The 14,134-nt window shown below is 37.9% G+C and overlaps 1 protein-coding gene across 1 annotated transcript; it reads left to right on the top strand.

Annotated features, from left to right (window-relative positions):
* Positions 1-12,351, top strand: LOC144965052 (uncharacterized). The gene is made up of 5 exons (XM_078899935.1): positions 1-521; positions 6,264-6,596; positions 7,586-7,810; positions 9,568-10,305; positions 10,899-12,351. The coding sequence occupies exons 2-5, from the start codon at positions 6,300-6,302 to the stop codon at positions 12,252-12,254; spliced, it is 2,616 nt and encodes an 871-aa protein (XP_078756061.1). The 5' UTR covers positions 1-521; positions 6,264-6,299; the 3' UTR covers positions 12,255-12,351.
* The last annotated feature ends 1,783 nt before the right edge of the window (positions 12,352-14,134 follow it).

Here is a 14,134-nt window from a genome sequence, read left to right as displayed (position 1 = left end):
AGTGTGTGAAGTGCTCACGTTGGTAGACAATCGATCTGCTGAAATGTTTACAAAACTGCGTTTTAATTAAAGCTGGACCTTCTTTTTTTGATTTTCTTCAACTTTTAACTCTTGGAGATTGGTGGAGGAGTAAATGTGTTGATATTTTCCAGGATGTGCTTCAAATAATAATAATAATAATAACAATAACAACAACAACAAAATAAACTGTTTTATTGGCCTTAGTTCGACCACTGCCTTGATAAAAACAACAACAACAAAATGAAATGTGATTATTTGCCTTAGTTCGGCCACTGCCTTGATAACAATTACAACAGAAACAACAACATCAATAATAATAACAACAACAACAACAACAACAACAGCAACAACATCAATAACAACAACAACAAGAGCAACAACATCAATAACAACAACAACAACAACAACAACAACAACAACAGCAACAAAATCTAATGATCGGCCTTAGTTCGACCAATGCGAGGTTAACCAACTAGAATATCTTTGCAACAACATTCATGGTAAGTCCATTGTAATGAACTGCTATGATATAATTGTATTAAAATTCCCCACTTGCTCTCTCTCTCTCTCTCTCTCTCTCTCTCTCTCTCTCTCTCTCTCTCTCTCTCTCTCCTCTCTCTCTCTCTCCTCTCTCTCTCTCTCTCTCTCTCTCTCTCTCTCTCTCTCTCTCTCTCTCTCTCTCTCTCTCTCTCTCTCTCTCTCTCTCTCTCTCTCTCGCTCGCTCTATCTATCTATTTATCTATCTATATCTCTATCTATCTATCTGTCTATCTATTTATCTATCTGTCTATATATATATATATATATATATATATATATATATATATATATATATATATATATAAATCTCTCTCTCTCTCTCTCTCTCTCTCTCTCTCTCTCTCTCTCTCTCGACTCTGACGTCACTCAGCTCTTTGTTTTTGTTTTTAGACAGCCATTTTGTTGATAAGTTGTCACAAAATCACATCAATCAGCTAAGCGTTCAAGGTTACACTTAGTTTCGTGTGTTGTTACATTATATGCGGCTGGCGGATGCTGTTAATATTTTTCCAATAATAATGGTTTCTTATATAGCGCTAAACGCCGAAGCCTCAAAGTCAAAGCGCTTTACAATATAGATAGTTCGAAGATGACGTCACTCAGGTCTTTGTTATTGTTTTTTTTTGCCATCCCCGTTTATGAGTAATGCTCACTGAACTGTATTAACCCGACTATAAACGTTCATGGATACACACAGTTTTGTGTGTTGGTCCGTTATACTTCCTGATGGCAATGTTATGAGCTTCTTAGCCAAGCGCATACTATCCATACTTATCAAACCATAAACACACTCGTACCGAGCCAAACAGACAGACACACAACAGTCGCACACACTAACGCAAGGCATCAATGCTTCTGAAAGCTCATAATATCTTCTTCTTTTTTTGTTTTTTTTTTTTGTTATTGTTGTTGTTGTTGTTCATTTTGTGTCTCGGGTTTAATAATTTTTGACAAGTGGAGAATTTCATCTTTATGAATCGATAATAATATGTGTCCAATCGCCTCAAAACGGCGAAAGGTCAGGGTAATTCACATGCTAAGAAATGAACTGATAGTCAAACATATAAATGTTAGTTTGGTTGTTATATTTTATATAGATAGTGTGCGCTTGGCAAAGAAGCTCATAACATTGCCATCCGGAAGTATACCGGACCAACACACAAAGCTATGTGTAACCTTAAACGTTTATAGCCTGGTTATTACAGTTTAGTGAGAATTACTCATAAACGTGGATGGCAAAAAACAATAACAAATCCCTGAGTGGCGTCAACTTCTTTCTATCAATAGGAGAATGAATATTATTTTTTTAAACTGACAAGTAAGTAAAATTTCGCATTGCTGGACATTTTAATATCCCCCAATCTCGTTACGACATAATACATGTTTCTTGAGGCAACGGATCTGATATTGTTTAGAATATATATTTTTTCTGGCCAAAGTGGATATCTTAATTTTCTTTTTCTTTTTTTTCTTTTCTTTCTTTTTTTTTTTTAAAGATTGGGTCTTGTTAGACGCTCATTCCAACAGCAAATAACTTGGGCAGGTACTCGTGCACAGCTGTACCAAATTGTTTACAAGTCGAATAATCTCCTGAAAATCCGTAGGAAGTAGAATTGCAAGTGTGTAGGCCTATGCCTAGGGGTGTGTTGAAATAACGAGAGGTAACGGAGAAGGAATTTGGGAGAGAGAGAGAGAGAGAGAGAGAGAGAGAGAGAGAGAGAGAGAGAGAGAGAGAGAGAGAGAGATGGATATGAATAGATAAATAGGTCGATACATAGATAGATGGATAGATAGATAGATAGATAGATAGATAAATAGATAGGTTTGGCAGGTAGATAGGTATGTAGGTGGGTAGGTCTGTAGATAGATAGATAGATAGATAGATAGATAGATAGATAGATAGATAGATAGATAGATAGATAGATAGATAGATAGATAGATAGGTTGTCAGGTAGATAGGTATGTAGGTGGGTAGGCCTGTAGATAAATAGATATATACAATGATAGATAGATAGATAGATAGATAGATAGATAGATAGATAGATGGATAGATAGATAGATAGATAGATAGATAGATAGATAGATAGATAGATAGATAGATAGATAGATTGATTGATTGATTGATTGATTGATTGATTGTTAGGTAGATAGATAGGTAGATAGATAGATAAGGTTTACACATTTGCACATACATTAACGTGTTTGTACGATTCGTCTGACGGGCAGCATGGATGAGTATTTTGCCCAAAAGAATAGCATCAATCACGTATATCAAGTCACAGAGTAAAAAATGAGATACGTTTACAATTAATTATTATAAATAAGCATGGCTTTTCCTAATGATACTTCCCTACTACCGTACTCTGGAAAAATGCATATTTTAAATTTTGGCCAGGAAACTCGTCCTTCAAATATCGATAGATTTAAATGACCCTCATCGTGGAAAAAAAAACTTTCAAACCTGGGACTTCGCGAAATCTTGATTAAAATCCCAAGTTTGAGAGTTTTGCTAAGATGAGGGTCATGTAAATAGGCCGATATTTGAAGGACGAGTTTTCTGGCCAAGTTTTATAATATGGGTTTTTTCCGGAGTACGGCAGCCTATCTATCATATCTTTTTAGCTCGTAATCTTTTTTTCTTTTCTAAAACTTTTTGTTAGATTAACCAATTAACAGCCTTGCTGTGGAAAAACTCGTATTTCAAAATTTGGCCAGAAAACTCGTCCTTCAAATATTGATCGACTTAAATGACCCTCATCTTGGCAAAAAAAAAAAAAAAAGAAAAAAAAAAAAAAGAAAAGAAAGAAAGAAGAAAAAAACCCCTCAAACCTGGGTCTTCCGCTGATATTTTTTTTTCCAAGATGGATGAGGGTCATTAAAATTTAAGTCGATCAATATAATTTGAAGGATGAGTTTTCTTGCCAAATTTTGAAATACGAGTTTTTCCAGGGTAAGGCATATATGTATAATGGTTACTATTACAAAATATCCAGGTGTTATTTAGCTTTCGTTATCTGTCTCAAGTTAATTCGAATATAACGGTGACGTCACGATTAGCATAGCATAGCTACCAACATTGAAAAAAAAACGCTTTTTGTACATTTTGGCCAGAAAAGTTATTTTATTATTATATTATTATAAAGATATCGATATCTCGATACGGTTAATTACCCCCTCACCCCCCCCCCCCCCCCCACCCCCCACCTCTCCAATTTAGGTTAGTTTTGTTCTGTTTTTTTTTTTTTTTTTTTTGGGGGGGGGGGGGGGGGGGTTTAAAGAACAGCTGTTAAAATATTCTTTTAAAAAAACAACTATTTAAAAAAAAAAAAAAAAAAAAAAAAAAAAGCAAAAGCAAAAAAAAAATTTTACTCCGAGACTGCTAACATTTTTCAGATCAAAAGCTGTTGGGGTTTTTTTAAAAGCGTTTGGGGTCTCAATAGCTCAGTTGGTTGAGCACTCGCTTCACACGCAAAGAGACTGAGATCGATACCGGGTGCAGTCGACATTTTTTTTTTTCTGACCGCCCTGTCCACCCCAGCAGTGATTGGGTAGCTGGGTCTATTAGATCTGGCCGAAAGTACATATTTTGCAATGAACTAGTGTCCTATACAAAGGATAGCAAGCAACTTCTATTGTCCGTTTCACGCTATTGAAACCGGGATAAACTCCGGCTCTGAAGGGCAATGCACATTGGAAAAGTTCAGTGACCACCTTGATCCAGGTAGAGTTTTTTTTTTATTTTTAATGAACATAACATCCATAAGAAAGCAATGAACGATAAATAATTGCTTTCTCCGGTATCAAGGTGTTCGTTCTGACCGTTAAAAAAACAAAACAAAAAACAAAACAAAGGTGATCAGCATGGCTCAGCGGTACGGTCCATGCTTCGTACCCGAAAGGTACCTAGTTCGATCACCCGCCCCTGCGCTGTGTGGCCTTGAGCAAGTCACCTCGCCCTAGCTCAATTTGAGGCGCTGCACCGCGGCTAACGCCTGGGTTATTCCAGTCTTCCCTTGGAATAGACCCTAGAGACAAATTTTTATTAATATTTTTTATTTTTAAAAATTTCATATTGAGGGAATGCATTTGCTGTCTGATGTACTCCCTTGATAAGTGACAAAAGTAAATAGTAATTATATGAAGGAAACACATAAGATGGGGAGAGGGGTCACGATAGATCAGTTGGTAGAGCACTCGCTTCACACGCAAAGGGACCGGGTGCAGTCGAGATTTTTTTTTCTTACACCCCCCCCCCCCCCCTTGTCCACCCAGCAGTGAACAGGTAGCTGAGTCTGTTAGACTTTGCGGAAAGTACTTTGCGATAGACCAGCGTCCTATCCAAAGGAAAGCAAGCAATTGCTAGTGTCCGTTTCACTTTATTGAAACCGGGATACACTCCGTGAGCTCCATGGGCCCAATAGCTCTGAAGGACTACAAACACACGGGAGTGTTGTCTTCTAAGCGTGATGAGTTGGTGTGTTTTATGATTTGTGATTTTAGGTCACTCGTAGAAATAATCAAACCTTGAGAAATTTTGTTTCCGTCTACAATGTGTTGGATACAACTAAGGGACAGAACTGTTGACAAACGCATTTCCCTATTTATTAGCGCAATTTCTACTAGATGTGCTCAAATGGTTATACGCAAGTTATCTCAAGTCAACACTAACACTTAGCTTGTAGAATGAGACATGAGCCTGTAAGCAATGGGCCCTTACATTTTTTTTATTACTCACTCAACGGAAACAATGCTGTTACTGGCAAGTACTCATTTTACACATGGATACGATAAGAGAATGTGAGTAAAGAGCTTTCTACAAAAACTCAACTTTGCACCACCTACATCGGGGCTTGAACCCGAGATCTTCGGGTCAGAGACCGAGTGCCATAACCCAAAACCGCAAGTCACACAGAACAGGCATTTCACGTTATTTAAAAGTCATCTAAATCAGAGCTGCTTACTTCAAATTGCAAGAATTCGCGGTTTCTAGGGAGGGGGGGGGGGGGGGAATATAAAGTCACCTTAAATATCTTTACAAATAAATTTTTGCCTTCGGTAAGATGAAAAAATACTAAATGTCCTAAATAATGTTTCTAAGCATCAACCTTTCCTTTTCAACAAGATTTATTGAGTCAAAGAGGCGAATGCAGATCTCTAGTAGGAGCCGAAAATTTGTATTTCTACGGATTTTTCGTAGTACTAGGCAGGTACCCCCCCCCCCCCCCCCCCCCCCCCCCCCCCCCCCCCCCCCCAGTAAATTGACTGCTTTATGACTTTCTACATTACGCGATGAAACTATAAGTAAATGCAAAATATTCATTCAATTCTTAACATCGTTGCTTCCGCTCCCCCCCCCCCCTTCCCACCCACCCACCTACCCACCTACCCCCCCCCCCCCCTCCCCAACCACCACCTCCACAAGGCGAAAATTTTCTGCGTCAAAAATTGACTGTAGGATGTCTTCTCAATATTACAATGAAGTTATAGGAAAAGCTTTAATCTTCGCTTATCAACTTTTTTCACCACAACCATCTCTAGCACACCCTCAACAGGACTCTTTGTAAATCAGAAACATTCCACGTCGAGAAATGACAGAGGAAAGGATTCTTACAATAGGATGAAACTATTAGAAAACCTTTAATCATCCTTATAAACCCCCCCCCCCCCCCTTTCTCCCACCCCAAATTCTATATCATCCCCAGGGCGCCATGTAACACCATCAACTTCTACCTCAAACAATGGCAGCAGAAGGAGGCGGTGTATCCATCTCATCGGAGCAAATCCAGCGTCTACTCCAATGTGCGGTCTGCCTCGACAGGTTCAAGCAGCCTAAACTACTTCCCTGTCAACACACGTTCTGCTTATCTCCTTGTCTCGAAGGATTGGTGGAGCACAGGACCAGATCCATAAGATGCCCCGAGTGTCGAGCCGATCACTTCGTGCCCAGGAGTGGCGTCGCCTCGTTCCCGAATAATCTAACCATTATCGGGTTTTTGTCATTGTCGGAAAATTCTTCAACTTCAGTATTTGACCAAGTGAGAGAAGAACAGTAGTACACTTTGTAGTCTTATCGTTTTAGTGTCATTCTTTAAACCACTGCTTGTAGGAGTAAACTTAAATTAATATTTAAAAGTGAGATTTTCTCAAGTGAAACATCAAAGAAATGTACTCAAAGCCATTTGCAAAGAATCCCATGTAAAAGCAGCACTGGTCATGTGAGACGAGACATGAAGTTTGTCAGCCGCTAGAATAATTCAATTCTTTTCATCAAAGAGTTGAATAACAATGTGAAATTGAATGTAAGCTTCAATTTATTATACGAAAACAGATAAAATTGACGTTTCGAGTTTCCCCTTTATCAACAAAACAGGATGAATGAAACACTACAGACGAATGAGATAATGTGGTAGTGGCGTTGTTAAGATGAATAAACAAGACACCACTACCACATTATCTCATTCGTCTGTAGTGTTTCATTCATCCTGTTTTGTTGATAAAGGGGATACCCGAAACGTCCATTTTATATGTTTTCGTATATAAAATTGAAGCTTACATTCAATTTCACATTGTCATTTATTTCTTCGAACTTCGAGCAACAACATTTACTTTATCAAAGAGTTGGGGAACTTATTAGTGATTAAGATCCAAATTAATTGAGGTAGATAATAAAATATTGTATAAAAGGTGCAATCTGAATAAGATCAATTAAGACAATCTAAAGATAGATAAAGTATGGGAGAAAAAAAAAGAATTTCATTTTATAAAACAGAACATTTGACGGAGTTTTTTTTCTTTCACTTTGGTTACTTCAAACACATACACAGGGCGGGCCTTTTCACATTTTCTTCCAAATTCTACATCTTCAGATTAAACCAGATGAAATAGAAGCTCTGTTCACAAGTCATTGTCACCTCCAATACACCACGTCTTTTAAGAACGATCACTCTAAAATGTTTTGCTGTTTATCTACTGTTTTCACAATCTTGTTCTCACTTTCTGCTTTCATTTATTTTTTTTACTTCAGAGAGAGGTACCAAGAGCAGCAAATTTAATCAGGAGTAGCAATAACAGCAGAAGAGACAACTCCGAGCCTGAAAATCTTTCAGACAACGGAAGTATCCAAGTCGCTCAACCAATGAGAGACAATGATGGCGGATGCTATGTGTGTCACAGTCAATCCGTGATACAGAGATGTTGCCATTGTGAGCATCTCGTGTGTGAGCCATGTCATCAAGAACACATGAATTTGGTGAGTGTTGGTTACTTGTTGGTTTTAGCCCTAATCCTAAACGAAATGACAGAGCATAAATCTGAAATATGTGTATGAAACTGTTCTCGTGCAGCTATGTGGTCTAGTGGTATGACACTCGCTTTCGAATCGGAAGGTCCTGAGTTCGAGCTTCACTCGGCGCATAGTTGAGTCCTTTGGAAAAGGCTCTTTACTCACATTCTCAAGTGTAAAATGAGTACTTGGCCGTTAACAGCGTTATCCCTGTCGGAAACAAACTGTAATATCGCCTAACAGGCGCCATATCTCGTTATCTCGTTACATGTTGCTGTTGGTCAGAGATCACTTGTAAAGCGTTTTGAGCACAGTAAGTGGATATTGCGCTATATAAAAGCTAAAGTTGTTTTTTTTTACTAAACAAAGTAGAAAGAAAAAATAATAACTTTTGGGATGATTTGAATTTTATTGTAGTTTTCTTTTTGCTTTGTCTGCTACTGTTTCATTTACATCTTTTTTAGATTTTAATCTGACGCCAGTGCCGGATAGATCCCTAACGTGTCCCAATGGCAGTGTGTTAAAATTCCAGTTGATGAATCATTTTGAGAACAAACTTCGTGTTCATTTAAATCTAGCTACGGGAATTAGAACGCAGAACTCCTGACTTTTTTGTTCATTTGTTCGATTGTTTTTCTTACAGTGATAGAAAGAAACATTTCATTTTTCAAGAAACATTTCATATTTCATATCAATATCATGATTATTAAGGATTATAAGGCCAAGAGACCTTTAAATATCCTGTTGTTTTTGTTTTTTGGGGTTTTTTTTTTTTTGTTTTGTTTTGTTTTGATGGGTTTTTCTTTTTTTTTTTTTTTTGGGGGGGGGGGGGGGTTGTTTGTTGATTTGGTGTTTTTTGGTGGGTTTTTTTCATTTTTTTTCTTGGATATTATAAATACACAACAACGTATATTATAGGCCTACAAACAAAAGGTCCAGTTGGTGTATTATAAATAATTTTTCACCACAGACGTGATGATCATAATATTCATATTTTTCACAAACCAAATCCCATTCATCGTATATATATACGTATTACTGGGTATGGGGTTCTTTATCATCATTATGTGACAGCATTTATTGTTTCAGCATGTTTTGGTATTAAAATCAAGTGCATTCCATGTCCTGACAGTACGTTGGATAGCTATGAGTTCTGTCGAATATTCGTAGAACATCTGGTGATACATATCTTAAGATTATCTCCTCGAGTGAATGTGTCAGATCATTTGGTTTTAAATTCTCGGTTTTGACAACTATCAACATATCTAATTTGATCCAACGTGTCAAAACAGTATTATGTCGGAATGAACCGGACACCGAAAAGTGAATTTCGAAATGTAATGATGAGAAATAAAATCTCCAAAACGTTTTGCAATGCAAGAAATTGTATTTATTCTCCAACATAACAAGACGAAATTGACCCCTAGTTTCATATTTCTGACTATACTCAATGTCTCAAACGTTTCTATGTTACATGTTTCTGTTGAGAATATTTTCTATTAAGCTTAAGTGCTCATCAACTAACTTCGAGGCGTTTGTAGGTGTTGAACCCGTGACCTTAAGAAGTCAGGGAGAGAAGGCTCTAATAAAGACTAAGGTTGTTTCTGACTATAAATTCAGTTTAGAACACCTTGTTCATCTCGACATAGTACCTCTTTGAGACGGTGTGTCGCATATTAACAAATTTTCGTTTTTTAGTCATATACTCTTGTTTCACTTTTCAGGTGCGTGCTGAGCTTGGCAGGTTGATTGGCGCCGTAAGAAGTGGTCTTCCCCATGTAACCGACCAAATAATCGCAGTTCGCCGAAAGGGTGTCCAACTACATAGCAGATGTGATGGGGTCAAAACAGAAATCACAGAGGGCGTCGAAAAACTCATCAGGGAATTGCGTGCAAGGGAGAGAACTCTTCACGAGGAGGTGGACACGTTCCTCGGCGGGGAAATGAGAAGTTTACGGAATTTCAAAGAGAACGCAGAGGTGGAGATTGCAAGTCTGAACAGCTTCTGTGACACTGCGGAATGTTTGCTGGGAGAGAGACGACAAATTCCGAATGGGGATCTCATAGAAGCCAAGAGACAATGTGAAGAACACTTTGACACAGTCCAAAGCTACGAAGATGGCTCGACGCGTGCTCCAAACGTCAGGCAAATTCAGCTGTCTTTTGAGAGTCCCTTTCTATCGTCAACAATCAGCAACTTAGGCGAGTTGATTATAACAAATAGAACCGCTCGTCTCATGAGTCAGCGATCAAGAGAAGACAGTATAAATACCGCAATTCTTTCTCCTACAGCTTCCATATCTGAATTTCGCGAAGATGATGATAATATATTCGACAGAGGCAATCGTAACAATGGAAATGTTAACTCTACACATTATGGTTTGCCCTTCCCTTCACCCCTTTCTCCCTCCTCCTCTCCTTCATTCACAAGAAGGGCAACTCACTCGACGAGACCGACACAGGTAAGTGATTACTGATTACTCAAAGGTCATTGATCTTATGCTTATCTTCTTATTTCTTTTCTTTTTTTTCTTTTATTTTTAAATTCTTTTCATGGATGGTTTGATTTTTAATCAGACATCTGACGTACTTCGAAAAAAATGGGGTTTTTTTTAACATAAAAAAAACAAAACAAAACAAAACAAAAACTAACAACAACGCGTATTTAAAATGTTGGCCAGAAAACTCGTACTTCAGATATCGGGCGATTAAAATGACACTCAATTTTCCGAACACTCTCAAACCCGAATCCCCAGTTTGTTGATTTGAAGATCCAGGAGAAAAAGAAGAAAAAGTTCTTTCATCAGAGTTTGTCGTGCAACTTTAAATGTCTCGATATTGCTCAGAAGCTTGATACCAGTACCAGTAGTTAGATCGTTCCATGAGCAGAAAATTTTGGAAAAATTAGTAAAGATCACTGCCGACTGTCGACATTAGTTAGAGGAATATCAAATAAAGATTTGATAGCCCGACACTCTAGTTACTTCCAAATACAAATCGTGTTTATTTAAATCTGTTTGAGCTAACTTATCTTTCATCGTTCTACTCTTTTTAGGTTACTTTCGCCCATGACGACGATAACGACGACAACGATAGCTCCAGACTTCTAAACAACGAAGCAGAAAGTAGATGGGATGCACTAGCACACACTACTCGTCCTCATAGACGGTCTAGGGCCGAACGTCTATCCGACACAACAGCCATGAACCTCCTAAGTGGCCCATCCTTATCACGACGTCTTGCAGACAGAAGAAGACATCAAAGTCTCGGAGCTCTTCGGATCGACGAATACGATCCAAATGACGACACATTAGCGTTTGAGAGATACAACGAAAACGCAAATCATCTACACGATCATCTCGGGTCAAGAGATTTTACATATTCGTCTTCGTACCCTGGAACCCAAAATGATTTTCTATTATCTCATTCTGCGCATCAGAACGATTCTCCGTCCAGACAGAACTCTAGCCAAGATTTCCAAAACTCTCCGTCGAGCCTCTCATTAATTCTAAACAGAAACACTCCAGGCAGATATGTGGACACTCCCAGAAATCGGTACAATCAAAAAGGAACTGCAATTACTCAGATTGGGACAAGAGGTAGTGACCCTGGTCAGTTTATATGGCCAAGAGGTCTCGCCGTCTCTCATCTCGATGACAGAATTTATGTTTCGGATAGCAGCAACCACCGAGTCCAGATTTTTGACAGTTCCTGTCACTTCGTCAAAAGTTTTGGGAGATACGGACAGAATGATGGAGAATTCGATTGTCTCGCCGGGATTGCTGTTACAAATTTGGGACAAGTCGTTATTTCTGATCGATACAATCACAGAATTCAAGTTTTTGACAGAAATGGCAATTTTCAACAATGTTTTGGAAGTGAAGGTTCTGGGAATGGGGAATTGAATTACCCTTGGGGTGTGGCATGTGACAATATGGGATTTATATATGTATGTGACAAGGAAAACCATCGAGTGCAGGTCTTTCAGTCCAATGGGACATTTGTCAGAGTTATTGGAGAACACGGAAGTCGCATTGGGCAATTGGAAAACCCTCATTATGTTGCCGTGAGTCAAGACAATAAAGTCTACGTCAGTGATAGCAGCAACCATCGAATTCAGGTCTTCAGCATTTACGGGGATTTTCTTTTCGGTTTCGGGTTGCAGGGGAATCTTCGTGGGCAGATGAAATTCCCTCGGGGAATTGCTGTTGACAATCAAGGCTTCGCTATCGTTGCGGATAGCGGTAATAATAGAATTCAGGTGTTTCGATCTGACGGGAGATTTTACTCAATGTTCGGGAATTGGGGATCGGACAATGGTCAGTTCAAAGGGCTGGAAGGAGTTGCTATCCAGGCCAATGGAAACATTGTCGTCAGCGACAGGGAAAACCACAGAGTTCAAATTTTTTAATAGACGTGTGACGTATCCCCTCAAAACGGTATTTTGCATGGATGATTTAGTTGCTGAAAAGTGAATTTTAGCAACAAAATATGAAACCGATTAAGCTATTTGTTTTTGTTTTTATTTTTATTGTTTGTTGTTGTTTGGGGGGGGGGGGGAGATGGGATTTGTTTGTTTGTTTGTTTTTGCTTTGTTTTTGTTTATTTTGGTTTTGTTTAATTTTTAAGGGTTTTTTTTTTCGTTTTTTTTTTGTGTGTGTGTGTGTTTGTGTTTTTAAAAAGATTGCTTGAAGAGCGAAAAACTAATATATATATATATATATATATATATATATATATATATATATATATATATATATATATATATATATATGTGTGTGTGTGTTTGTGTGTGTGTGTGTTTGTGTGTGTGTGTGCGTGTGTGTGTGTATGTGTAAGGGGGGAGGTGAACTTCTGTTTAAGAAACTGGGAAACTGTCTTCCAAGGGCTGTATACTGAGTGCATCTAATTTTCTCTCCGATCCGTCTTGCCCTCCATTTCACCTTTTCCTCTCAGTCGGTCTCCGGTTTTATCATATAGCAAAGTGGGTGCAACTTATTCGTGCAGGAATCGAATGCGAACGTTTTATCCCGGAATTAAAATTTCTTTCAGTTTCCTACCAACAAAGTGAAACAACGCACAGGGTTTCTTTGTTATCGTTTTTAGAATACCTTTTCGGAGATCAGTTCTCACTAAATAAATGTTTGAATAGTAATTATAAACTTTTTAGGTTACTCGTAGTTTTGTTTGCTGGTATGTTTCATGTGTTAGTTGTGAGTAAATTATAGAAATGTATAAATAGAAGGAAGATGACGTCAGTGAGGTCTTTGGTATTGTTTTTAGCCATCCATGTTTATGAGTAATTCTCACTAAATTGTATTAACCAGACTTAAAAAGTTCATGGTTACACGAAGTTTTGTGTGTTGGTCCGTTATACTTCCGGATGGCAATGTTTTGAGTTTCTTATCCAAGCGTATATGACACATTGGTCATTCACGAAAAGGAGAGAAAAAATGAACACCTACAGCCTAAGGGTGTACCCGATGTGAACTGGGTACCTTTGAACACCTGCCTTGTACTACGAAAAATTCGTAGAATGACGAATAATTTTTGACTCAGATACAGAACTGCATTCGCCTCTTTGACTCGATAAATCTTTCTGAAAAAGAAAATTTAATTCTTTCTTAGATCCTCTGTTCAGGATTTTGGTCCATTTGTGGATAATAATAATAATAATAATAATAATAATAATAATAATAATAATAATAATAATAATAATAATAATAATAATAATAATAATAATAATAAGCATATTTATATAGCGCCTTTCGTCGAAACCTCAAAGCGCTTGGATCGTGGTGATGGCCAATTATTGATTTGTAAATCTATTTATAATGCAATGACTTTTTTTGTTTTGTTTTTTTTTCCCCTTGGAAACTACGAATTTTAAACATTTCAAGTTGGCCGCTCTGCCTAGGGTGTGCCCAATCCAATCCAGCCCGACTTCCTCAGTCGGTCTGTTGCTCTTGTTTGTCCTGCACGTTGCCTCGCCACAACTCTTCACTTGTTATTGTCTATGGCCATCTTATTAAAGACAACTAAGAACCTAATTTCGGTTAAACATGTTTTTGTGTAAAAGAATTATCGAATACTCCATACTTATCTGAATATGTGTCATTCTGTTTTTAATCATTTGAATCTTTTTAATAGTGTCAAAAATGTGTCATTATTGTAAAGCCAGAACTCACAAATAATTCGAATATTTGTCTAAATGACAGGCTACATGCGGAAGGTGCAGTGAGGTGTCTTGACCTTTCCTTTTCGACGATGTAAACACGATACCTTGTCCTT

Source organism: Berghia stephanieae, chromosome 2 (assembly GCF_034508935.2).
Source record: "Berghia stephanieae isolate SIO BIC M18660-M18661 chromosome 2, UCSD_Bste_1.3, whole genome shotgun sequence".
Taxonomy (NCBI): Eukaryota; Metazoa; Mollusca; class Gastropoda; order Nudibranchia; family Aeolidiidae; genus Berghia; species Berghia stephanieae.
The sequence above is the reverse complement of the archived record's forward strand: the minus strand, read 5'-3'. Positions and strand labels throughout refer to the sequence as shown.

Bases quoted from the DNA above. Each gene is read 5' to 3' on its own strand.
- LOC144965052 (XM_078899935.1), top strand. From the start codon at position 6,300: ATGGCAGCAGAAGGAGGCGGTGTATCCATCTCATCGGAGCAAATCCAG. The intron at 6,597-7,585 runs GTGAGAGAAGAA...TTTTTACTTCAG, and splicing joins CAACTTCAGTATTTGACCAA to AGAGAGGTACCAAGAGCAGC. The intron at 7,811-9,567 runs GTGAGTGTTGGT...TTCACTTTTCAG, and splicing joins ATCAAGAACACATGAATTTG to GTGCGTGCTGAGCTTGGCAG.